Source organism: Euphorbia lathyris, chromosome 4, assembly GCF_963576675.1.
Source record: "Euphorbia lathyris chromosome 4, ddEupLath1.1, whole genome shotgun sequence".
Classification (NCBI taxonomy): Eukaryota; Viridiplantae; Streptophyta; class Magnoliopsida; order Malpighiales; family Euphorbiaceae; genus Euphorbia; species Euphorbia lathyris.
In genome coordinates, this window is record NC_088913.1 from 27969076 (window position 1) to 27996601 (window position 27526).

The 27526-nt window shown below is 33.9% G+C and overlaps 2 protein-coding genes and 1 long non-coding RNA gene across 6 annotated transcripts; 1 reads left to right on the plus strand and 2 right to left on the minus strand.

The window, feature by feature from the left end:
* The first annotated feature begins 157 nt into the window (after positions 1-157).
* LOC136226586 (uncharacterized) lies at positions 158-714 on the plus strand. The gene is made up of 2 exons (XR_010687780.1): positions 158-296; positions 434-714. It is a non-coding gene; the product is annotated as an uncharacterized lncRNA (long non-coding RNA).
* Positions 715-5685: 4971 nt separating this feature from the next.
* LOC136225997 (GATA transcription factor 28-like) lies at positions 5686-12541 on the minus strand. The gene is made up of 7 exons (XM_066014245.1): positions 11821-12541; positions 9281-9364; positions 9050-9183; positions 7872-7994; positions 7466-7571; positions 7306-7377; positions 5686-6026 (listed from the first exon to the last, which is right to left on the minus strand). The coding sequence occupies exons 1-7, from the start codon at positions 12121-12123 to the stop codon at positions 5928-5930; spliced, it is 921 nt and encodes a 306-aa protein (XP_065870317.1). The 5' UTR covers positions 12124-12541; the 3' UTR covers positions 5686-5927.
* A 3491-nt stretch (positions 12542-16032) lies between these two features.
* LOC136225996 (inositol-pentakisphosphate 2-kinase-like) lies at positions 16033-24080 on the minus strand. 4 transcript variants are annotated; one of them, XM_066014243.1, is made up of 11 exons: positions 23858-24080; positions 23652-23758; positions 23058-23219; positions 21719-21836; positions 21297-21503; positions 20860-21007; positions 19895-19935; positions 19618-19728; positions 18805-19404; positions 18229-18431; positions 16036-16451 (listed from the first exon to the last, which is right to left on the minus strand). In XM_066014243.1, exons 3-10 carry the CDS (start codon positions 23198-23200, stop codon positions 18321-18323), a joined length of 1479 nt encoding a protein of 492 aa, XP_065870315.1. In that variant the 5' UTR covers positions 23201-23219; positions 23652-23758; positions 23858-24080; the 3' UTR covers positions 16036-16451; positions 18229-18320. The 4 variants fall into 4 exon arrangements, with proteins under 4 accessions (XP_065870313.1, XP_065870315.1, XP_065870312.1 ...); XM_066014240.1 differs by having other exon boundaries at positions 23058-23242; XM_066014241.1 differs by having other exon boundaries at positions 16033-16447; positions 23058-23242; positions 23652-24080.
* Positions 24081-27526: the final 3446 nt, after the last annotated feature.

Below are 27526 nucleotides of genomic sequence, written 5' to 3' on the forward strand. Positions count from 1 at the left end.
GAGAAGAAAATTCGAGAAGATGAGGGGAAGAAGAGAAGATGAACTTTGAGGAATATATATTAAAATGAATGGAAGCCGATTGCGCGTTCGATCCGAAGGTAACTCTGGAAGAAGAGAAGAGATTGAGCGGCGAAGAGAGAAAGCTCGTGGAGGAGCTTGCGGATCTAAGCAAGGGCAAAACAGCAAGCACCCGAAGATAATTGTCGGTCATCTTGCAGGTTTCAGTGGATGATATTCTTACCGAATGATTATATAATTTTGGAATGCGCAAGCAATGCAATCATGCTACTGTAATGGTAAGATAATTAGTGAATGTGATAATTTTGTCCCACAATATAGTTAGAACCATCTCTTAGAAAAATGATGCAGAAATAGGAAATGAAATTGAGTGATTTTTATTGTTTTGTTTTGACAAGTGCTTTACCATTGCAAGATAAATCAGAGGATGAAGATGAAGAAGACAAGATGAGGAAGACGTTAAGGAGAGAGAGAAAGAAAAAGAGGAGTGTTGAGTTGTCAATTGAGGATTGAAGGAGTTTTAAAATTTTTAAAAAATAATAATTATAAAATATAAAGTATTTGATAGGACAAAATTACCCCTCAGACTTTTTGACTTTGACTGCCACCTCATCATTTTTAACACCGTTAGATAGAAATGCTTATGTTTGCTAACGGAATGAAGTACATGGTATCACTTTGCAAAATTTTAAACCACATGGGTGCAGTTTGAAAATGGACCAAACCACAAGGTTTATTTTTGTACTTTTCCCTTAATTTAAGCTTCACCTACGGTACAAAATAACACCAATATAAGATTAATATTAAAAAAAAATCAATTTAGACCTTAATAACGGAATATGACACATCATTTATATTACCCTGTTAAACATATATTGGTACTATAATGTGTCACGTTCCGTTATCGATATCTAAATTAGTACCATTTTTTAAAATGTTAAACATATATTGATGTTATTCGGTATATGAAACCTAAATTAATATTTCTCCAAAAAAACTATAAACTTATCTCTTTTTATATGAATGAAATTAAATTCCTTAATTAACTTCGTAAAAATAAAATAGTTAAGATTGATTTGAGTAGGGGCGCAAACGAGGCTTCGTAGTTCGCAAACTATTCGAGCTCGGCTCGGTGAAAGCTCGATCAAAGCTCGGCTCGATAGGACTCGACTCAAACACTAACAAGCTGAGTCCGAGCTTCCTCAGATTCGGCTCGAAAGCTCGCGAGCATGCTCGATTATTTTTTGATTACGATATATATATATATATATATATATATATATATATATATATATATATATATATATATATATGACATCAGGTGTGACACATTTTTTATGGTGTGACAAACATTATCTATATATAATATAAAACAGTAACGATGGAACTGAGGTGTCACTTCCTCCTTTTTTAGTGATAAAAAATTTAATATATTAATTTTAATCATATTATTATATTTATCTATAAAAAGATTATTTTATCCGTACTATATCTAAGAGTTCTACGGAATTTAAATTAATCCCTAAAATCTCTCTAATTCTCTGCATATCTATATATAATATAAAACAGTAACGATGGAACTGAGGTGTCACTTCATCCTTTTTAGTTTTAATTATATTATTATATTTATCTATAAAAATATTATTTTATCCGTACTATATCTAAGAGTTCTACAGAATTTAAATTAATCCTTAAAATCTCTCTAATTCTTTGCATATCTATATATATAATATAAAACAGTAACGATGGAACTGAGGTGTCACTTCATCCTTTTTAGTGATAAAAAATTTAATATATTATTATATTTATCTATAAAAATATTATTTTATCCGTACTATATCTAAGAGTTCTACAAAATTTAAATTAATCCCTAAAATCTCTCTAATTCTCTGCATATCTATATATAATATAAAACAGTAACGATGGAACTGAGGTGCCACTTCATCCTTTTTAGTGATAAAAAATTTAATATATTATTATATTTATCTATAAAAATATTATTTTATCCGTACTATATCTAAGAGTTCTACAGAATTTAAATTAATCCTTAAAATCTCTCTAATTCTCTGCATATCTATATATAATATAAAACAGTAACGGTGGAACTGAGGTGTCACTTCCTCCTTTTTAGTGGTAAAAAAATTAATATATTAATTTTAATTATATTATTATATTTATCTATAAAAATATTATTTTATCCGTACTATATCTAAGAGTTCTACAGAATTTAAATTAATCCCCAAAATCTCTCTAATTCTCTGCATATCTATATATAATATAAAACAGTAACGATGGAACTAAGGTGTCACTTCCTCCTTTTTTAGTGATAAAAAATTTAATATATTAATTTTAATTATATTATATTATTATATTTATCTATAAAAATATTATTTTATCCGTACTATATCTAAGAGTTCTACAGAATTTAAATTAATCCCCAAAATCTCTCTAATTCTCTGCATATCTATATATAATATAAAACAGTAACGATGGAACTAAGGAGTCACTTCCTCCTTTTTTAGTGATAAAAAATTTAATATATTAATTTTAATTATATTATATTATTATATTTATCTATAAAAATATTATTTTATCCGTACTATATCTAAGAGTTCTACAGAATTTAAATTAATCCCCAAAATCTCTCTAATTCTCTGCATATCTATATATAATATAAAACAGTAACGATGGAACTAAGGTGTCACTTCCTCCTTTTTTAGTGATAAAAAATTTAATATATTAATTTTAATTATATTATATTATTATATTTATCTATAAAAATATTATTTTATCCGTACTATATCTAAGAGTTCTACAGAATTTAAATTAATCCCTAAAATCTCTCTAATTCTCTACATATCTATATATAATATAAAACAGTAACGATGGAACTGAGGTGTCACTTCCTCCTTTTTTAGTGATAAAAAATTTAATATATTAATTTTAATTATATTATTATATTTATCTATAAAAAGATTATTTTATCCGTACTATATCTAAAAGTTCTACAGAATTTAAATTAATCCCTAAAATCTCTTTAATTCTCTGCATATCTATATATAATATAAAACAGTAATGATTGAGATGAAGTGTCATTTCCCCCTTTTTTACTGATAAAAAATATAATATAATATATAATATATTAATTTTAATTATATTATTATTATATTTATTTATAAAAAGATTATTTAAAGTAAATGTGAAAATAAAATAATAATATTTTATTTACATAGCACCTTCATGTTATTAATTGTAATTATTATATTATATTTTTATTAATATTTATATATTAAGATGAATCTGTGCATCGCACGGGCCAAAAACTAGTTATATATATATATATATATATATATATATATATATATATATATATATATATTTCATTGGTTATTACTAATAATATAACTTTCCGAGTACCTCTAAGTTTTTTTTTTTTGTTTGTTTGAGAATGCAAACATTTCATTAGATAACAAGAAGAGTACAATGATAGCATGCAAACGGTAAGGAATAAAACCTTACATAAGTATAGGCTATGCCTAATACATGATCCACGATGGCAAGAAATAAACTACAAAGAGTAAAAAAAGCCATTAAAGGTACCACTAACAGAAACAACAAATGGAACATATATTGCCCGTCATTCCAAATTCGCAGAGAAGCAACTGTAGTCCTGATTTCTTCATTTAACCCATTCGGAATTTTCGGATCTGAATCATTTCTTTTGCAATCCCATAGATCTAGTGTTCTACGGATAAGATCTACCATTTTCGCTCTTGCCAAACCAAAAAAGGTTACAAACGAAAAGATGATGAACAACAGATACAGATCAACCGGATTAAGAGATCTGGTAAAATATATGAAATCCAACGAAAAAAAACTTATCAAACAAAGAAAAAGAAACTAGAAGAACATAAACGGTGAGTGAGGAAGAAGGAAGACAAGCCCCCTTTTTCATTCTCAATTAAACAGCAACAAAATAAATCTATAATCAAAACAAAGAAAGAAAATAGAAAGGAATTTGGGTGGTTATGAGTTTCAAACAAAATTTCCAGAGAGAAAAAACCCCGAGTACCTCTAAGTTAGTATCATTGTTTGGTCTTCTTACTTTTCTTGCATTTTTCCGCACCTGTTATATAGTTCTAGTATTCAAACTCACACACAACTTCATGTATAGTTCCGCACCTATTATATAGTTCTAGTATTCAAACTCACACACAACTTCATGTATAGTTATTTTGCAAAGAATATATTATAGATAAGAACCATTTTTTTCTTTAAATTTTTTTTTACAAAGACAAAATATATCTCATCTCCTTTTTAATTGGGTCAATAATTATTCTATTAACAAAATAAAAGAAGATGTAGAATTAAACAAAATTCACAATTGCATTGGAAACTAAGATCACTATTTAAAGTAAAATAATTTTGAGATTACATCCTCACGAATGAAATCGCATCCATTAAACTCTTCATCTAACTACACAAACGAAATAATAAGAAATTGTCAATCTATACAATATCACTAGTATTAATAACCAATCATTTAGCTCCTTTCTCTCTCCTCTCCTCTCTACTAGTTAATTTTAATAAAATATATATAAAAAAGTAATAAAATATTATTATTTTAAAAATATTATCATTGGTATCACTTTATATCTAAATTTTAATTTTACACCTTACTAATGTTATTATTTTAAATGCTAAAAACATATTTTTGTATATTTAACATTTTTATTTTTATATTTCTTGAAAAAAAATATTTTTATATACTAAGATATTTAAATTATATTTTTATTAAAATTAGATAGGAAAAAAAGAAGAGAGAAAGAGATGTCGGGAAAATATTTTTTTTAAAGAAAAATATAAGTTTATATTTAGTAGTTAAAATAATCGTTTTTAAGTGAAAAAAATAAGTTTTAAACATCAAAGTGGAAACACATTACCATTCAGGTATCAAAAATATAATTTATCCTAATAAGTAAAGAAAAAACAGTCATAAAACCTGTGATAAATGATTCAAACTTACGAGATTTTACCAAATAAACCAGCAGATTTTTATATTTTCAAAAATTATTTTATTAATCCTCTTATAATATCTTTCATCAATTTTACATATTTTATTCCTTAAAAACAGATCACTTGTATGGTTAAATAAAATCAATAAATAGTAATATACTTAATTTAGGCCCATTTGTTTTACCTACTGTTTGTTTTTACTGTTACGGTTAAAAAAAGCTGCTTTTCCAAAAAACAGAGATTCTCTGCTTTTGTAAAAAACAGCTTTTTTTCAGGTGTAAAAAGCTGATTTTCAGGTATAAAAAACAAACAAGACGTTACTAACCAAACATCTAATGCTGCTTTTCAAATGTAAAAGGCACAAACACCTAAAACTCTCCATTTCGAATTGAAAAGGCAAACATGAGCACAAAAAGGAACACCCAAATGCCCCTTTACTCTTATAAGTTACGATTAAAAAGCATAATATTCATTTACATCAAAATATAGGAATGTTAAAATTACTTTTGAAAATAAGATAACCTGCTCTATATTTAGTTAAAATCAAAGAGGTTCAAATTTTAGAACTAGAAACTATATAAAATGGGATTAACTTGTCTGAAGTTAATTATAGCGGTAACAATTTCCGACACGATAACAAACATAACAAAGTTTCCAAATAATCCATTCAAATATTTATGAGAAAAGAAACTTAGTGAATCATATGTACAATTGGTTTGAAAGGAAAGGACAGAAGAAGCTATTACACATGTTTAAATCTGCTGTGCAATTTTAACCAACAATCTAATTTGCTTTACAGAAGCAGCTTTCCCATTCCAAATGGCACTTGTTCAAAGGGAACCAACTATCTGTTCACACTTCCGCGGTCAAAGCTGAATGGACCAACTATCTGTTCACACTTCCGCGGTCAAAGCTGAATTATCCCCATTCGAAGAAGAGACTATATCTGCTACCACAGCCACCGCATCCGTCTCATTAGCTTCACCTTCAATCTGCATATACATGGAATATGTTATAGCAAATAAATAACAATGAATTTTGTTCTTTACTAAACGGGGTCAAAGTGTTTGAGTTTCAAACTAACGATGAGCAATAATGTTGCACAAGAACTAGCAGATTTTGGGGGGAAAAAGAAAATGAAACTCGACACAGATTGAAATTACACATGATGATATAAAGCAAACAGTTGCTGTAACCTGAATTGCCTCAATTGTCATGATATTATGGAACATCACGCAAAACTGCTATATTAACGCACAAAACTGCGGTTTCCAGACTCCACTTGACTATCGAACTGGTGAAAGCAGAGGGTTGAAGTACGTAGAATGCGAGTTAAATGTATCCATGGTCCCTAAAGTAAGGGTTATGTATGTGCAAGACAATAAAGTCATTAAAGTAGCGCATTTGTGTCAATGAAGTCACTAAGACCAGATCCGACACCAGAGAGTTGACATGGTATCCACGTAACCAACACATCACAATCCATTTTCAACATGTGCTATGTGGATGACACGCAGTTGCCACGTGTCATATTGAAAAATTAAAATTAAAAGATATACAGAAGTAATCTTTTTTCTTGCCACGTGGCTATTATGTGTCATATGTTAAAAGTGTGTGACATGTTACTTGCGTGGATGCCATGTCAGTTTTGGAGTGTCAAATCCGGCCTTAGTGACTTTATTGACATAAATATGCTACTTTAGTGACTTTGTTGTCTCAAAAACTACTTCGGTGACTACCTGATGCACAAAATCCCTACTTTAGCAACTAGGAATGCTTTTAACCCCATAGAATGGGGATGCATAGCAAGTCCATCATGTCAAATCATATTTTGCTCTCAAATCCTATTTCACACTTCGAATTAACTTCCCATACCACAATTAGTAAAAGCCCGGTATTCGAACACACATGAAAACTAGAAAGTACATTACATCAATGGAACATGTAGGAGACATAATGTAATTGACAAATGGGACGAAGTTCTTTTAAAATTAGAGGTTTAGACCACTTTTACAGGTTTAACTAGTCAAAATCTCTTATACGAGAAAGCGGATTGGGCTCAAACTGCAAATTTAAAAAAAGCTGATTGAAACATTAATATTAAAAGACTATCGTCTCCAATAATTACCAGCTATTAGCAATCAACTAACTTTTACCAAAGAGCTTTACATAAATAGCTAGTCAAATCTGCTAAACAGAAAGATTTAATAAAGCTAACTGCTAAACTCTATTTGCCAAACATGGCCTTTGTATTCCCAACAAGGTATATACCTGTTCAATTGGCTTTCCTGGAGGACCTTGTATAGCCATAGTTGGCACCTTGCCAAGGTCTCTTAGCACTCCCTGCAATATTCAATTCATCCAGATAAGATAACTAAAATAAGTTCTCACATCTGCTCTTATAGATCGATAAGGTTGTAAATTCACCAACCTTGTTAGCCCACTTGAGTCCACATGCGTTACAAAGGGTTCGTGGACCAGCTGGACCACGACGCATCATTGGTGTAGACTTTGAACTGATTCCACAGTGAGTACATCTGCACAAAGCCCCACAGTAAGTCTTGTAAGTAAGAGTAAAAGATATTTGCTAGTTGACATGAAAAACAGGAAAGGTAGATGCGGTAAGCCAACACCCCAACCTCCTGCTTAGGAGAGACTCTTTCCACTCCACGCCTTATGACGAAAAGGGAGTTGGCGTGGCGTAGTGTAAGCTTAGAATACGATAACTATATAATGTACGCATAGAATAACATATCATTTTAAAAATACAGCTATCAGTAGAGGCTGGAAGACAAAGCTCCATGATCCAATGGTTGGAGAAACAAACTGATACTCACAATGTTTCCAGCATGCTGTCATCTTGTCCAGAACCCTGTGTTCCGCTCCAGCCAGAAGAAGCCGAAACAGCTTCATCGGAATTAGCCTTGGATGAAGTAAATTGTCCCTTCTTACGCTGCATCCTGATAATAGCCACACACACATATTAAAATGTTTCCTTAAGGAAACTTGAACTGAATGGTAGATACAAAATAATGTGTGGCATGCTTGATGACTTATACACCGAACCCAAACATTCTAGACATGCAACACTTCCATCTGCAACTTATGTAGTCTCTCAACATGAATTCCAAATAATCCATTCTATCCATCTACAAATTTGATTATATTTTTCAGAATGTATCAGTTGAAAGTAACATGATGGTATGAAAATAGGGGGACAGAATTGACTCTAACCAAAATTTAGAAGATAAACAGAAAATATGCATTGCAATTTTGCAATTTTAGTCCTCTTGATGAATAAAAGCAGCAAAACCAGAAATGGTGTACTTACGAAGGTGCAGAATGAATAACTCCACCACAACTTAACACCTCAAAATAACAATGGCTAAGAGCCATGGCACATGGTTGAAGTAAACAAAGTGCAGTTACAATCAGAGTTGATGAATATAAATAAGAGACAAAGGAGTATCATAGTGTCCTATGCTTGCACCATTTGCAATTGCTTCAGTTAAAAAGGCCATGATAATTTATGCGTGCAACTATGAAAAAGAAAAAGGCATCAAGGGTAAGGTCACTAGTACAACATTAGTTGACAACGGGTGATCAGTACTTTTTTCTATAAAATGCTAAAAATTGTTCAAACTAGGATAATATATAAATATTTAATAAGAAAATGTTAAAACCTATTAATCTTTAACTCTAAAGGACAGAATCGTCCAATCAAGTGTTCCAAAATCCCTTTTTGGAATTATCAAATGATGCCTCCTAGAAGATGCACCTCATTGATCTCAAATTGCGAATCATTTCAAAAAATAAATAAAAGATCAAGCACTAAAATTGCATTTGCCATCAATCCGATCACAAACTTATTCTATCTTTTGCTTCTGAGATTAAATGAAAAGAATAGAGATTAAAGAAAAAGCTCAAATAACTTTGAAGCCTGCCTTCTCTCAACCAAATCCCATGCATAATGAAGTTCGAAAGACATGCACATACTTATGCAATTTCAGAATACCTGAGAGCAACTTCTTTCCGCACACTGTATCGGATTTTTTTATCAAAACACCGCTCTTTTCTTTTTTCCCTGAAACGACGTAAAGAGGCTGCTCTCTGAGGTTGAGTTAACCTTGCAGACAAGTCACTTGGAACCTAGCAGATAAGTGGCTAGTTGGTTACAGGAAACAAATAAAAGAAAACAGCAGAAGTACCTCAGGAAATCATGATCAAAAAGAATTTGCATGAATACCTTCTGGGTTAAAGGAAGAGTCCCCGTGTTAGGAATACCAGCAGGGATTTCATACCCGCCTAAAAGTAGCAGAACAGCCTGCACCTGTTAAAACAATAGCATCCAAGATTATCTTTATAGCTCATGCAAGAAGAAAACCTAATTGAAAAAAGAACTGATTTTGGAAGACTGCAAAAAGATAGACGGCACTACAGTAAAAAATCAAAACGTTACAGAACAGATTTAAACAGATAAACCATCTTAATATTGTTGAACTCAAAAGTAGGACATGGCTCTATCTGATTAAAGAAGAAAATTTATAAATTCATGTTTAGCCAACATTCATATGACTCCTTCAAGCATCACAAACACCAAAGAACAACAAACAACAAAGCCTTCGTCCTGAAATGATTCGGGGTCGGCTAACATGACCATAAATCAAGTCGTGTCAGCGACATAAATTCTCTCCCTCCACTCCGTCCTATCCACTACCATATTTTCCTCAATCCCCAATAAACTCATATCACTCTCAATCACCCTCTTCCAAGTTTGCTTAGGTCTTCCCCCATCCCTCACCATTACATCCCTTTGCCACTCTTCAGTCCTCCTAACCGGCGCATCAAGCACTCTTAGTCTTACATGGCCAAACCACCTTAGTCGGTTTTCCAACAAACACCAACAAACAAAAATTCCAACAAAAAGAGCATGCTTGAAGAATATAATTGCTAAGTTACACAAAATTCCCAGAATTGAAACAAAAGACTAATCCTTTAGTGTCAAAACAGGAACTAAGATACAATATGCAGTATTGTTGGCCAAACCGAAACAAAATAGTTGTATATCAAATCACAGTTAGTTAATTACTAAAGGCGCACTAAGGCGTCAAGAGGTCCTGGAACCTAGGCGCAAGGCATACTAAAAAAAATAATATATAAAATCATAAATAACAACAATTAACAATTAACAATTCTGAAATACAACAAATAGTCGAATACTAAATCATATCCAATTATAGCATGAAATAAATTCGAAATTAACTATTAACTCTTTCATAATCATAAATCATTCTACCTCCGTTTCATATTACATGTCTTTCTAGAGATTCTTTTTTGTTTCATATTACATGTCATTTTAAAACGCGAGTTTATGGAAATTAATTAGAATAATAGACTTATTATAGAATAAATAAATATTGGAATCAATAAATAAAGGGCAACAATGTCTTTTTTTTCAAATATCCTTAATTTCTATACAACTCTCTAAAAAGACATGTAATATGAAACGGAGGGAGTAATAATAAAATCGAAATCTAAAGATTAAAGTTCAACCAATTCCTAAATTAATTAAATAATGGTTTAATAACTATGTTTCATAAAGACTAAAGTCTCCATATAGTCCATATTCATGACTCATCAAAGTCATCAGCATTACTATCATCATCTTCAACATCAAATTTATCTTCAAGGTTCTCAATCTTCATCTTCAACGTACTCATCCCCAAAGCCAGATTCTTCTTCTTCCTCATCCCTTAAAACTGTAGGAGTTCTTTCTCGAACACTAGAAGATGATGTTTTAGCCTTCTCCTTTAACCTAGGCCTAACACTTGAAGTAGAGGTATTCATGATATTTTTTCCTACTCTAGTATGATAAGCCTTTTCTTCAACCGTAGATGATATAAATAGGAAAGGGTTGAGATTTAAACGAACACGTTTTAACTTGGAACCCTAAGAAAAAACTGTATGTTTTATAGAATTGTGCCTAGGCACACCTCCGACAAGGCACTAGGCTCACAATGGCGCACTCAGGCACACGTTTCTTGAATAAATCCTGCCTTTTGGCTTGCCACATGACATGCATGGAGTCTAGCGCCTGAGGCAGGCCTTTGATAACTATGAATCAAATGTGTATTATCTATGACTGAAGCCAGGATGAATAGTTTAATAGCCTAATACAAGCCATTCAGTGAAGCACCATCATGTTCTCAATTTGTTGCCAACAGAAATTTCTAAAATAAGAGCGGACTTCTAAACAAATCCTACTTTGATTCTAAAAACAAACAGCCAATAGAAAGAGCACAACTTTTTGAGTAAATCATTGAATACAAAACACAATATGAGAAAAGAATTAATCACATTGAAGAAAGTAAAACCAAGCTAAAACCTTCTTCGGATGAGTAAGTACTGGGAGTAAGCTAATCAAAACCATGTCTATCAAACTTGGACAAATAGAAAACATGCTCGCTAAACAAGTCTTAGAGCATGAAATCACATCCCTATGATTTAAATCAATGGACATGTGCACTTCTCACTTGACCAAGATGATATACAAAGACAGAAAGTCTGATCTAAGAGATCAGGCATTCAATACATCCAGACTAAACTCCACAAGAATCCACTAATGTAGTAAAACTGAATTCAGAAGCAAGAGTATCGTCCCAATGGACCAATATTAACTGAACCACGAAAACAAAGGAGGGATTACAAAATTAAACGGCAACCCAACTGCAAAATAAGCACGTTTCAGCACAAAAAAAAAAAAAAAAAAAGCATAATTCAACCAACCTTATCTGGGGAAACAGCATCGAACACATATACCTCACCCTGGAAAGACAGAGTAAGCTGATCAGCTTCGCTACCATTTCCAACCACCATAGCATAATCTTGACCACCAGAAACGCGAATAGCAGCGGCAGGACCATCTTCCATGCCATCTCCGCTTCCAGTACCATTTTCATAGTGGATGTTGGGGTCGTCTAAAGACTCCTCCCCACCTCCATGTATGTCTTCATCTTCTTCTTCCAATTGGGTGTGTATGTTCATTGCTTCTGCACTATAAATTGGAGCTTCCCTATTCAAATTTGGCATTTTCAAACATTTGAAGGCATATAGGGATAGTCAAATAAATACCCAATTACTAACTAGTGTAGCAAAAAAAAAAAAGCCCTAAAAAGAGGATAGGTGGAAGAAGCTGAAGTAACCGGAAATATCCCCCAAAAAAAAAACATTAAAAGGAATTAGGATCTTATAACAGAATAAAGAAAAGAACAAATCTTTAACGTCAAAAATTCTATGAACAAGAAAAGGAAAAGGAAATCAAAACCAGGATAAAATAAATAACACAATTTAGAAAGAAAGAATTAAAAAGCTTTAATACGTTAATTTGTAGCGCAGATGAAATAGCGAATTGATTTAAGAAGAAAGGCCCTAAATTTGGAAACAGGATTGAGGTTGCGACATGGCGACAAAAACAAAAGAGAGAAAGTGGGGAAGAAACGGCGGTGAAAGAAGACGATTGATTTAAAATGGGCGTAGAAAAGGGAAAATTTACGAATTGTGCCACTGTGTTGGTGGTAGAGTAGAGGCCACTATGATAATGCCACGATGGACAAGGGTACCGTAAATTTAGGAGACATGGTGGAAGAAGGTAAATGTAAACGTATACGAACTTACCAAAGTGTGGAGACTTCCTATTCATTGGTTACAATACTACTACTTAAACATCTCCCCACAAGGATTGGACACCTAACATCCACATTGATATGGAATATTCTAAGATGAGTTTTAGGAGTCTTTCTATTTAAGAATGACACGTGTCACGTTAAAGAACTTGATTTCACGTGTCAGCTTCTTAACGAAGATTGTCAACCTAAAACGGTTATATCACTATTAACAGTTTTTGGTGATTTAGGTGTAGGATCGTGGTTGGATGTGCGTGGCCCAACAGTTCTTTTTGACTGGATCACGTGGTATTGGCGGGTTTTTTTTGGAGAGATTGTTTCTTATTGGCAGGGGCAGAGGCAGAGGTCTAGAGGGGCCGAGGTTCCACTTCTGTCGAAACCATCCCTACATGGATGGTTTTCGGCCCCTCCGGCCATTAGAACTACCCCCTATTATGAATGATTTCGTCATCTGTTTCCGACAAATTAAGGTTCAAAGTAGTTAATTAACTCAATGAGTTTGTATTTAATTACAATATGATAGGCGATAAATTTCTCTAAGTTTGTTTAAAACGACAATAGATCTAAACTATGTGTCTATCTCGGACCCTCACCTAATCACTCGGGAGAAATATGTCTTGATATGAGTGTAGATCACGTTTACATTTGCAAACATGTTATCTTTTGAGAACAAGACTTTCCCATCCATAACATATCATTGCCAACTCTCGCCACTGAGAAAGCTTCTGTCTCTCTACCGTTTCTTCACTCATCCCAATGTCCCTTTCGACGTCCACCAAGTATTGCCCACTCTTATACTACATTTGTTTCAACACTCTCACTTTCTCAATAAATAAGCGATTTCATCTCAGAATATCCCTTATCTCTCCCACCTACACCATGACAATAACATCCTCCACATTCATCCTCGACACTGGTCTCTCTAGTCTCCTTACCACCACAAACCTCAACTTCAAGTATATCACCATCCACACCATCACATGTTTCCCATACCCATGTCTCCACCACTATAACCTCTGAAGCTACACCCTCAACAACAACCAACCCAGATCACTATCAATCTAGATTCTCCTACCATCCCTACATCTCCCGTCATACCCACTCTTGCACTTGCCACTAAAGAATCTTGTTCCCTCTCCAATCACCCAATATAAATCATATACCTCAAGACACCTTGTGTTCATCATATGATACTTCAACCTTCTACTTTTTAACTCAACATGACATTTTCCAGCCGTCATTTCCACTACAACCAATCCTCTAACTGAACCTTGTCTTTCACTAAAGCTCATAAAATACCAGAATGGAGACATGCTATGTCACTTAAAATCAAATCCATTATTGATTATAATATATGGACTCTTATTCATCGCTCTTCTTGTTGCAACATTGTTAGTTTTCGTTGGTTGTTTCATATCAAACAAAGGTAGATGGTTCAGTTGAACGTTATAAAGCTCGTCTTATTACATCTGGCTTCACCCAAAAATATGGTCTGGATTATAAAGAAACTTACAGTCCAGTCGTCAAAGCTACCACCATTTGGACAATCTTTGCCTTGACCCCTCCAAATAACTAGTATATCAATCAGCTTGATGTCTTGGATAACTTTCTCCATGGAAACCTCACTGAGACTATTTTTATGGAGAAACCTTATGGATTTGTTGATTGTGATAAACCAAACCATGCGTGCCTCCTAAAATATCTTTGTATGGTTTGAAATAGGCACCTCGTGAATGGTTTACTCGTCTAAAGGGCTTCATTCTTCACATGTCCCTTGATAATCATTCATTATTCACCCAACACACTCAAATTGAAAAACTTTTTGTGTTATCTTATGCGGATGATATCTTGATCATAGGTACCCATTCCACCCTTATCCATCAAATTGTAGCTCAAATTGAAAGTGAATTTCCTTTTTTGCAACCTTGGTCACGATGCTTATTTGCCGGGGTTAGAAATTCAATACACATCGAAGGCATTCACCTCTCTCAAGAGAGATATAGAAACTACCACTTGAACACATCAACGTGGTCGTTTGCAAAACCCATCTAACTCCATTCGTTACCACTCCCAACCTCTCTAAAGAGCTTGGTCAACCTCTGACTAATGGTGATGATTATCGATGAAATAGTGGGTGCTCTCCAATACTTGATCATCACTCCCCTAGATCTTGCTTTCTTGGTCAACAAACTATGTCAATTCATGCATTGCCCCACTGATGAACATTGAAAATTAGTAAAAGGGGTTCTTCGCTACATCTATGGTGCAACTGATCATGGTCTGATGTTCTTTCATCGTCCCATTCAGACTATTTAATGCTACTCTAATAGTGATTGGGGTAGATACCCAGATAACCATAGATCCACTTGAGCTTAATGTGTTTTCCTTGGTCCCAATCTTATCTCTTGCAATTACGTAATCTACCTACTATTGTTTGCTCCTCCACACACACAAAAAAAACGAATACAAAGCAGCTGCCAATGCTAGGGTATCATTTGTCTCTGCCTGCTCAACTTTGGTGTGAAAACGTGAGTGCAATTTATCTCACGGCTAACCTTGTCTTTCATGTTCGTAGAATTGGACTACCGTTTTTCTCGTGAACAGGTCGCTCGTCACTTCATCGACGTCCGATTCATTTCTACAGATGATCAAGCTATTGATATCTTCATCAAGCCTTTGCCAAGTACACAATTCCCATTGCTTCACAATCGTTTTACTATTTATCCTCGGCATCAACTTACGGGGGATGTTAAACTAATATGGTATTTGGAATACCATTAACTTCCTTTGACTCACATAAATACAAATTATTCTTCTTACAAATTCTTCGTACTATCACATTTATGCTATTGTATATATATGTTATTTCCTCTCTGCATCTATAAATAGAGATAGATACTTGTAGTAAAAAATACATATACAATAACTTATCTTTATGTACATGTACATGGGTCAATCCACTATGAATCATTTGCTATATTATTCCATCAATTAAATCTAGGGATATGTAACGGGCTGACAATGGAGATTGCCGGTAAATCATACTCATTTGTCCAGAGACCATCATGTTAGTTACACCAAAGCTGAGAGGTCGCATGTGTATTACTCATACGATTTATCAACAATTCACGTAATCAACTGATATTTACACTGGTTAATAATCATTTATATTTTCACGTAGTATATATCGAAGTTCAAGAATTTTTATATCCAGTTTAAAGTACAGGGTCATTGTGTTAGTAACTAATGCCAAAGTTAAGAGGTCATTGGTGTATTTTTTTTCCAAAATATACAATGTTAGAAAAAAATTATATTAAAGTGAATTTCTAAGCAAAGTTGAATAAACACCGATCATGAATCATATAATGGATTCTTTAGATGGCAGGTTTATTTTCTCTAATTGTCATTCTGGTATCTCTAAGATAAACTAAAAACTGCTACTTCCATTTCATATATAACTAGTTCAAGTATGCTTATCATGTATCTGTTTTGTTATAGGCTTCCTCTCATCATAAAATGCCCCACTTGAATTTCATTCATCTTTTTTGGAATCCCCATTTAACAACATCATTTGAAATATCGAAACAGCCAGATGATGAGACGAACAAAGATGCAGTTGGGGATTCGATTCTGGTGTCTGAAGATAACATAACCCGAAAAGACAAGCCGAGTATCGGCAGAATAAGCTTTTGGAGAGGCTTCAGTAACTTCTAGCTTCCCTGCCTGCCTGCCTGCCTGCCATAGACATCATATGTAAACAAGGTAGGTCAGGAACAAGTAGAAAGAAAAAACATGGCTAGCATGGTTAAAGATGAATCCAATTCCCACGGGAATCAAAGATTTTCTTCTCCACTCAAAGAGCAGAAACAAACACTCAAAAGAGCCAAATAACTGAACTCTGCCTCTCTCTGCACTCCCCCTTGATCTCTACCTGAAATACCCTACCCTACACCTGAATTACTCCTATAGCCATAGTTATTATAGGCGCAAAGCGCACTAAGGTGCAGCAAGGGGGTCCAGGAGCCTAGGCGCAAGGTTCAAGCGCACGCTAAAGAAAAATAATATATAAAATCATAAATGAAAACAGTTAACATTTTGAAAATGGAACAACTAGTCAAACTAAATCATACCCAATTATCCATAATCATAAAATGCATCAAATAAATTCAAAAAAATTCAGAATAATAATTCATATGAAATTTTAAATCTAAAGTTCAACCTAAGTTAATTAACTAATAGTGTAATAAATAACTACTTGTCATCAAGACTGAAGTATCCATTAGCGCTATTTTTAAATTCTTCAAAAAATGGAGCAGCGTTTTCTTGTGTTGTAGTTTGCAATATTTCTGTCGTCCCAATCTTCTTTCATTTTTTATTTATTTCTTTTTATTCTATTTTAGTTTGAAGTATAGATCATATAGATAGGAAAGGGCTAAGATTAAAACATCCTGCTTGGCAGGAATTTTCACATGCACCTTAATGAGCAAGTGAATTATTCTCCGTTAGATATAGATTTAGTAAATATAAGCCTCAGGATGTTTTGAATCTCCACCTTAGGATTCTAATAAGCCTAGATCTAACGGTGAATGAGCAAATTCTACATGCTCATTAAAGTGCATGTGATCAAGACTGCCTACTTGGAATCCTAAAAACCAGTGAGTAGTTTCTAAATTTGCACCTAGGCATGCCTCCACCAAGACAGTAGGCTTAAAAAGGAGCACTCAGGTGCGAGCCTCGCGAACAGATCCCACCTTTTGGCTTCTCACACAACATGCTTGGAGCCTAGAGCCTAGAGCCTTTTGAGCCTGAGGTGCGCCTTTGATAACTATGCCTGTAAGAACTCACTAACCCTACAGCATTTCTACTTCCCCCAACTTCCTGCTGATCTCTAACACTCTTCACCTCTTCCTTCCTTCTAGAAGATTCCGGCAACTTAAGTGGCCCCTTCCCAATTTGAACCTGTCATAAGCGTTCTCTATCAGATTCGCACTGGGGTAACATGCCTCCTACCATATTTATATAGCAGTTGTGTTTGGCTGTTCACTAATCAATAGGAAAAACTAGCTGATGAAGCTTCAAGGGAATGTGGCATGTGAGAAGTATTAAGTTCATTTGTAAATTAGGAACAGTAACTCATTAAACATACTTGATAGCGAACGATACATGCAGCTAAACTATATCATCAGAGTTTGTAAATCACAGGAGACATTAAGAGCAGCAATTCAAATTCGTTGCACCCAATAGCTAATGATGCATACAAGAAAACTAATTTCATATCCGTTTCATATTCAAGAGTCAAACCCCCTAATATGTTGCATGACAACATCAGAAAAAATTATAGTGAAAATGAATTTCAAACTTTTATAAACATATAGTCTGCGGATATTCATATGTAAATAAAAGGAGGAAAAGATAGAACTCATGAGCCAAATGCCGAATAGGTCTAATCCTAAACTTTACAAGTACTATCGCAGGAATTAGAAGAAAGATGGTTGGTTGTATTTGCACTTACCCATGGACTTTCTGTAAAATTTAAAATGCTCAATAGTCTTCTTGAAGCTAACTTCACAGAGTCATAAAACTCCATTCTCAAATTTTTGCTTTTCATATGCTTTTCCTCCGCCATTGAGCATACAAGTCCACGATCTTCTTGTCCTTTTCATAATAGTGTTCCATCTTCTTTAGAGGTTTCAAATCCAGGTCTAGGAAATTCACCTATAAGCAGTTGCAGCATAAATGAGATATCAAATTAGTGACTAGAAGGATTCAACATAATTAAAACTTTACATCCTTGTCCAAAAGTTGTTACTGTACTTAATCTATTAAAGCTGTGACTGGAAAATTGAAGCTTTGCAATATTAACAGGCACAAGGGTTTAAGTTCTAAACACCATTTGGTTCACAATAACCCAAGAAACCATGTCAGATATTATGATTATCAATGCAGATGTGAATTAGCAAATTGTTTTCAAAAAAATAAATTCTTGAGCCATGAATAGCACATTCCTTTAAAATTTTAGGAAATGATAAATTTCAAATATATAGCAACAATGCCAAGTATGTATATGCATGCATGCTAGAACACCTACCTTGTAATCAAAATTTTGCCTGGTTGATTGCAGATATATACTGCTATATGAGGACCCACAATTCCTACTTCCTCTTGGCCTAAAACTGATCATCAAACTACAGTCCTTTGCAGTAGCAGCTATCAAATAATCCCTAACAATCTTCAAGCTCTCATCCATAGTGATAGAATGCAATGAGGCGTATTTATTTGGCAGTCCTGCTTCATCCAATTGTCTACATACCATGCAAGGGTGGGAAATCGTATTATAGTAAGCATGAATTGCCCCTTCAATGTCAAAATTGTCAAGCTTCTGAACTTGAAGGAGCCGATCCAGCACTTGAGAACTATATAATGCATCAGCAACAAGGTCTAAGAAACTGGTAGTACGTAAGCCATCATCTGGATTGATTACTCCTTTCAGTGCATCTTCAAAAGCTTGTTTAATGAGAGTATTAGTTTTCTTTGTACTGCCACCCAAGCCTCCAAATATAAGTGAACCATTCAGGAATACACGAAAATTATTCTGGGGGGTAACGTAGAGATCATTGATTGCTTTGTGAATCCTTTCTTTGGAATTAGAGAAAATATCCAAAGGATCATACTGGCTTAACTCTGATATCTGAAAAGATTACACACTTGAGTCAGAATGAAAGTTCATAAAATTGAGAAAAACTTGTTAATAGGATTAGGGGCACAACTCGTTGAAAGGTAGTACATACAATGAAGGATATTTTCCAGAATGAAGTCATGTACAACAGCTGACATAGTAAATCAACTCATTGAGTCATAAAATAGTTAGCCATGATGCATTGGTAAACTACAGAAAAATTACCTCATGTTGGTGCAACTTCAGGAGTTGATGCATTCTAAAACGAGTTATGCTCCTTTTAATGACATTTCTTGCAGGTATAAATCTTGATAATGGGATAAATCCACATTTGGGCTATTTGATGAAAAAATAGGGAAGTCATATAAAGCCTATAAGGAAAAATATCATCCACAAACAAACAAAAACTATACAAAGTAGAGAAATGTAAAATATGATTCATCATGTAGGTATATGCAGGATCCAACTTTATCTCAACAAACATTTAAATATGTGCTTATACCTTTATCTCAATAGATATGCAGGATCCAACTTCAAGTGTTCCTGAAATGACAAAAGAATAATGATTACCACACTTCTTGTGCCAGAAGAATAACTTACTCCATTTGATCACTATGTCATGTATGTTTCAATCCTTGTGCTATGTCAAGGTCCCACGTCTGAGATCAAGTTATGGGACAATTGGTGGTAACACTCCAATCTACAACAGGTCTGAACTTTGAGTTTCTACTTTCGGACCTATGATTGCTATTTAATTGAGGCTCATTCAGAGAGAACCTCATATCTCCAAATACTTTTGGTGAGAAGAACTTAACTTCTCATTCCTTTCAACTATATTACATACATAATTAATCAATAACTGCGTGCAAGCCTGTAACTACTAGTAACTGTCACACAAGGCAGCAGAGCTTTTATCCCAACCACACACGCAGAGAACAGCAATTACACGCACAACCACAAAACACCACACACACAGCACACAAACAACACTACAAATAAATCATAATAATTAACTAACATGCTACAACTCAATGCAAACTTTAGGTAATTCTTATAATATACGGTAAGGGCTGTCAAAAAGTTTCCACTTTCATGCTAGGCAGGCCAATTTCTCATCACCCTGTATACGAGTCAGGTACACAGTATTCCGTGGCTTAATGAACCTTAAAACATGAAAGAAGAATTGGTGATAAAACAATCAAAAATAAAAATAGAACAAACATCATGGAGTCGGATATCTAGGAAGATAAAAATTAAAGTCGTTTGTGTCTTTTGAACAATGATAAGACAGCATGTCAAAGCTGTTACTCTGGCGAGGGCTGCCAAGCTAATTGTAGCATAACTAGAAGATATACAATCTTAACTACTTGTTGCAGAACAGGGAGCATGTAATAACACAGCCAGTTGTGACAATTTTGTATTTAAGAAAAATGACAAAGATGCGGCTCTTTATGGCCTTGTAATTACCATTAGGAAAAAGAGAATGGTCAGACATGAGGAGGACATAATCACGCTGCGTATCAACCTTGGCAGCATCAATTCGCCAAGCAGGACGCTGAGAAACAATTTTCTCCTCTATAGATTCAAGAAATTTCCTGGAAACTGGGATTTGTAGCTGCATCAAGTTCCAATTAAAGTCAAAATCAGAATTAATCCAGTATTTGTCCTCAAATTTGAGCACGCAAAATCTCATATATATATTCCCTAAATAGACAATAGTTTAACATACAAGTAGTACATTAACCCAAATCCAAAAGTTCCACAATGCACTCAAAGGACCAAAAGAGTACAAAGATGTAACTGAACCACCATTCTCCAAAGAGAAGAACAATTAATCTACCAGAAATAAATTGCATATACATATATATATATAATCGAAAAGAGAAAGAGCGAGAAGGGCATACACCGGCATCAACATGTTTAGGACCCAACAAAGGGCTCATAATTTGCTGCACATAAAGCAACTCTGCCAGTTCTTTCGTAGGAGAGGATACTAGCTCTTTTGACTCTCTCCATAATAACCGTTCTGCATCTGTTAATACTTTGACTTTCTTCATAGGATTTAAAAAATTGTTCCTTGCTACTTTTTGTATTCTCATTACCTTCCCAATCTTTGAGTCATTACAGCAATATACAGTTTCAAGGAAAAAAAAAAGCAACAATCAGATAAAATTTTGTTTTCAAGAAAGTAAAACAGAATTCAGAGCCACTGATTCTTCCTACTACTTTAGATTATTCCATTCAAAAATATTTCTCACAAACTGCAATTAACAAAAAGAAGAATGAAATCGAATTGGAAAAAGAAATGAAGAGTTGATATACATACAAAGATGGGAGATGATCCTGTATAAGCAAGGACTAGATTAGCAGCACCTTCGCCCCTGTACGCCCAATCCGACACATCCTTTTGCTCAAATTTGATGTCCATTGGTGAACTTGGAGCTCTGTGTAGTTCATTTACATAATTAAAACTGAAAACTCATTCATTCATATATATTTATATATAGAAAGAAAGAAAGAAAGGAAGGAAGGAAAAAGAGCACAAAGAATTGAAAGTTGCTTGCACTATTTACACATAAACCAATTTATATTGGCATATTCTTGCAACCATGTTTTCAAAATAGCTGCTATCTTAGCTGGGATTAAACTCATGCCAGCTATAACAAAAAAATCAGAAAAATAGTCCAACACCATAAGCAAGTAAAGAAATAACTCCTTTCAACAATACAAATAAAAATGATTAACCTAAAGTACAAGCAAAAATAGCATTTATACCAATAGGTCCAAGACTAGCAAATTGAGATTCCTACAAGGCATTTTACCTTTTGACACGTGGTGAAAAGAAGAAAATTAAAAGAACAGTAAAATTGAATAATCAGACTTTAAATCGTTAATCTTTTCGATCGTATGTGCATTTAGGGAGACGTTCAAGAGTAAAAATGTCTTTCATTCAATATAGTTTGAATAAAGCAGGAGAAACATGTAAGCTTTCAGTACTTGAAACTATAGTTATTAAAGATGCAAGGCACACTAAGACAAAAGGAGGTTCTGGAGCCTAGGCACATGCACGAGCCTGAGCCACCAAGGCGCATTGAAAAAATATTAATATATAAAACTATAAATAACAACAATTAACTTTTGTAAAATGTAATAAATAGTAAAATACTAAATCATATTCAATCATCCATAACCTTAATCATAAATTCTAGTATGAAATAAACTTCAAATTAACAACTAACTGTTCCATAATCATAATTCATAATAAAATTCTAAATCTAAAGACTAAAGTTCAACTAAATCCTAAGTTAAGCAATAGTCTAATAACTACTTCTCATCAAGACTTATGTCTCCATTTACCATATTTCTAAACTCTTCAAAATAGAGCAGCATTATTCTTGTGTTGCACTTTGCAATATTTCTGCCATCCAAATCTTTTTCCTTTTTTATTTACTTCTTTTTATTCTAATTTAATTTCAATAATATTTGAGAAAGCATAATTATTGCACAAAAAGATATAATTATAGATGATTCGAACTTAATGACATTTTTATACAATTGGAAAACTAATATCAACGGAACTTGAGAGCACATTATACTTCAGCAGATTGGTATAGGAGCTAAAAATGAAGGAAAATCATAATGCATTTTTTAATTCTTCAATGTACCTATATTTCTTGTGAAACAAAGATTTGAAGAAGTAATGACGAGTGAGATAGAGGTCCTCAAAGCTCGAAAATCTTGAAAAACACGCAGAATTCTGCAATTGTAATTGAACGCGGTTGCCTAGATAGAAAACTGGGAAGAACATGGAACATTGATCTTGAACCCTGCAATTTCTCCACGAAAAAAACTGGGAAGATTATGAAACTTCGAACAAAACGAAAAAAAAACTTGAGTAAAAAAAGGGAAAATTACAAAAATAAAAGTGTTTAGAATGCGCCCAATAAGAAAGCAAAAGCAAAATATAGTTCCACACCAGCAATGACTGCTCAAGAATTGTAGAAACCTGTCTTGAATTGAACAAGGATGCATAAAGTTCAAAATCAAAAGATTGATTGGATAATTTGAAAATTAAAATAATTACATAAACGCCCAATTCGATAAAGTCATGACCCTGATTGGTTGTGATCAAACTATATGCACTATTTCTGTTACAGATATATCTATGGAAAGGTCAAGAACTGGAAATCTTATTCACTGCTTCAATATAGAATGCGATGGTTAAATTGACAAGAATCTCTTAGGTTAGAGACAAATACCTTTGGTCTTAATGAGATGAAGGGGTTGCTGTGTGAACGACAGACGCTGCTGGTGACCGGTGGACGGAAGACGATGGGGGAAAACGATGGCGCTGCTGTCATGTATTCTGTAAATGGTCGACGGAGAAGGGTGATGCTGGATATTGTTTTTAAAAAGTTAGAGATAAGTGCTGGGCATTGTTTTTTAGAAGAATTAAAAATGCAACCTGTTAATTTCCACTGACTAATTTTGAATCAAATCCTTGTCAATTCTGTTGTCTCCTGTTTTTGTTTTGTTTGTGGGGAAATCAGTATTGGAGTTTATAGACATTCAAGTTTAATTGGTTATTATTGTCTTTGCCGGTGAGATTATTGTTATTGACGGTGAAAATGGCAACAAGGCCGGAGCAGAGCTCAGAATGGAAGAGAGAAGGCTGAGAGAGAGGGTAGGAGAAGACGATGCGCGAGAGAGTGTAGGTGGAAAAGAAATTGTAATTTAAATAAAAAAATATTAAAATAATAAGAAAAGGACAAAAAAAAAAAATAAACTTTTTGGACTGTTTCGCAAATAGATGGGCAGCCAATTATTTTGTTTTTTTGGAAGGGAATTGCATTAATGGACCTCAATCGGGCAAGAAGTTAAGATTATATTATTTGCAAAACTCGGGATGCTATCGTAAAATTGAGGATAAGTCCCTAAGCGGGAATGATGAGCAAATGTATGAATTAGCTCGTTGGCTTGTCTCGGATGAACTTGACTGAGTAACAGTCGTATTGGGCAAGGATGGAACGACATTTCTCCACGATATCTCCAAATTCTGTAATGTCTTCCGTTCTATAGTTGATACTGTCGGCTACTGTCTTTGCATCGGTTCTAAATGAGACTTTATTGATCCCTCTGCTTATCATCCATTCCATTGCTTTTAGAAGCGCCAGACCTTCACATTCCGCGACTGTTATTGAACAATGAATAGTTCCGTTTCCAGCAATGAAGATGCCACTGTGATCCTACAAAACTGCACCAGTACCAGTAGAATCATCCGACGAGAAGGTGGCTGCATCGATATCGCAAGCTAGATAGCCGCGCGGAGGCGGGTGCCATCGTTGACACCGGGGTTGCGTATTTGAGCTTGCTGAGCCCGCCTGTTTCTTGAGTAATTGCGCTTGATTCCAATCGAACAGAACCGTTCGAGCTCGAAAGGCAATGTCCATCGTTGTGGTGGATATGTTAGACCAAAACTTATCTTTTCTGGACTTCCACAAGCTCCAACATAGGACATCGATAAGATCCGTCTGCGCTTTTGCGCTTTTAGGATACCTGCCAAAATGTTCAAGAAACTCAAACCAAAGTCAGAATGAAAATTAGCGGCAATCTGCAGAATGTGTTCCAGTCCACATTCCTTCCATAAATCCAGCGCCAGCGAACACGAAGTAAAGATGTGGTGCAGCTGTTCATTATCGGCTCCACAGTGAACACAAACATTCTGCAGTTCAGTTCCATTCCTCATCGAGTTAAGTTCTCTCTCGTAGGAAGCAAATTGCGAACCAGGCTCCACATAAAATACCAAACTTTCCAGGGAACTCAAAGCCGCCAGATCGTATCCCACTCTCCTGTCAGAAATTGATTCGATGAGTTTTCCAACGAAGCCGCCAGCCGATATGCTGATTTGACTATATAAATTCCTGTTTTCTCTAGATTCTATAGAAGCTTATCTGATCTTATAAACGGGGGAACCACAATCCTTCCAATATCCGCAATATCTTTAGGTACAAACAATTCATCAAGAAGCTCAAAATCCCATTCAACTGAATTTGGGATAAATAAGTCACATACCTTTATACCTTCGAGTTCGGAAATCATAGGGGTGGACAACCGTAGATTGTTATCGTCTCGGAGCCATGGATCATTCCATGCATTGATGGATTTACCATCTCCAATCTTCCATCAGATGCCATTTTGCAACACCAAATACTCTTCCATATGTAACTAGGTGAATGGTCTAGGCGGGCCTTCAAGAAATCCCCCTTAAGGTAATATTTGACTTTGAAGATTCTACTGGTAAGAGAGTTGGGCTCCGAGAGAAGCCAACCTTGTTTTCCCAACATGGCGAGGTTGAATGCCGTGAAATTCCGAAAATTTAGACCACCAAAACGGATGGGAATGCATAGCCTATCCCATGACAGCCAATTCATACTTCGTGTGCCTATGCCTTTATTACCCCACCAAAAGAGTTTAACATTCTTTGTAGTTCATCAGTGATAGAAACAGGTAAAAGAAATATACTCATGAAATATATAGGGATAGTCTGACCTACCGAGCGTATTAGAGCAGCTCTTCCTGCTTTAGACAAAGTTCTACCTCTCCATTTCTGCAATTTTTGCCACAATCGATCTTTGAATTGAGAGAAAATCGTATGCTTTAGCCAATTATTTTATTAGTTAGCTAATTTAACTAGCTATTTATATAAACTTACTTTTGTAAAATTTAGATATTTTAATATTTGTTAATGTTATTGGTATAAAATGATAAATAAAAAGATATAATTTTTTTTCTTTAAGACTAAAGGTTAGTAATTAGAAGTAAAAGTGTTCTTAAAAATATGGAACAATGAACTAATTGATAAAGCTTTTAAAACCCGTTTTTTAAAAATTATTTTTTTAGATTCAATAAACTCTTAACATCTCTTTACCAAACATTACTATTAGAGTTTTGACTAGTCAAAACCACTAATATGGCTCAAATCTCTAATTTTACTACAAAAGAACTCTTTATCAAACATGACCCTTTTTGTTGATCAAAATTATCACATCAGCATTTTTCTAACCGTGTTAAAAGTCTGGATTTTTTTTAAGCTGGAATAATATTATTAAATAATAAATCTTGCATCGTTACAAATATGAGGCCAAATTGGAACGGGACAATCCTCAATAAAGACTATAGATTCAGACAGATCAACCGTCCATTCAACAAGAAAATACGCGACATTATTACTTTCCCTGTGCACACGAGAAAAAGAACAACTATGAAAAATGATGCTCCAAACGAGGACGTCCTCATAAGCAAAACAAAGATTAGAGCGCGGAACAGGATTAGACAAAAGTGCATGCACCACTGTTTGCACATCCGACTCGAAATGGAACGTACCATAAAGTACCTTTTTGCAAACTTTTAAATCATATAATTTATGTTTGAAAATGATTCAAACCACATGGTTTGTCTTGCACTTTTCTCTTAAAAAAAAGCTGAGATGGTATATGCTTAGATTAGGAATTTAGCATTTGACTATAATGACCTCGTATGGTTATAATCTTCTTTTTAAAGGATATATGCACCAAATTTGACACTAACGTTTTCAGTGAAGTGCAAATTTGGTGCTAATGTACAAAATGACCTAAATTAAACACTAACATTTTCAAGTAAGATCAATTTTAACGTTGCATTATCAAAAAATTTAAAAGAATAAGTTGACTGTTATTTAACGTCATATCGGACTTTCCAAACATCAATTACGTCTAAAATATTTAATGTGTCACTAGAAGTGTTATTAAAAACTTGTTAAAATCCTAATGACTAAGTCTGCCCATACAAGTTAATCACAATTTTTTTTTGTCAATGCGTCTAAAATGTTTATTGTACTACTAATATAGTTACAAATAACAAAAAAAAAATATAGAACTGCTTCAGTTTATCGATAAACTTATTTAGAAAGTCTGATGTGATAATTAAATAACAGTCAAATTAGTTTTTTCAAATTTTTAATAATAAAAAACTAAAATTGATCTCTCTTGAAAACGTTAAAATTAAAATTATAATTTTATATGTTAGAATTAAATCTGCACTTTCTTTAAAAACATTAGGAATAAACTCTTCTAAAATAAAATCATATATGGCTAAA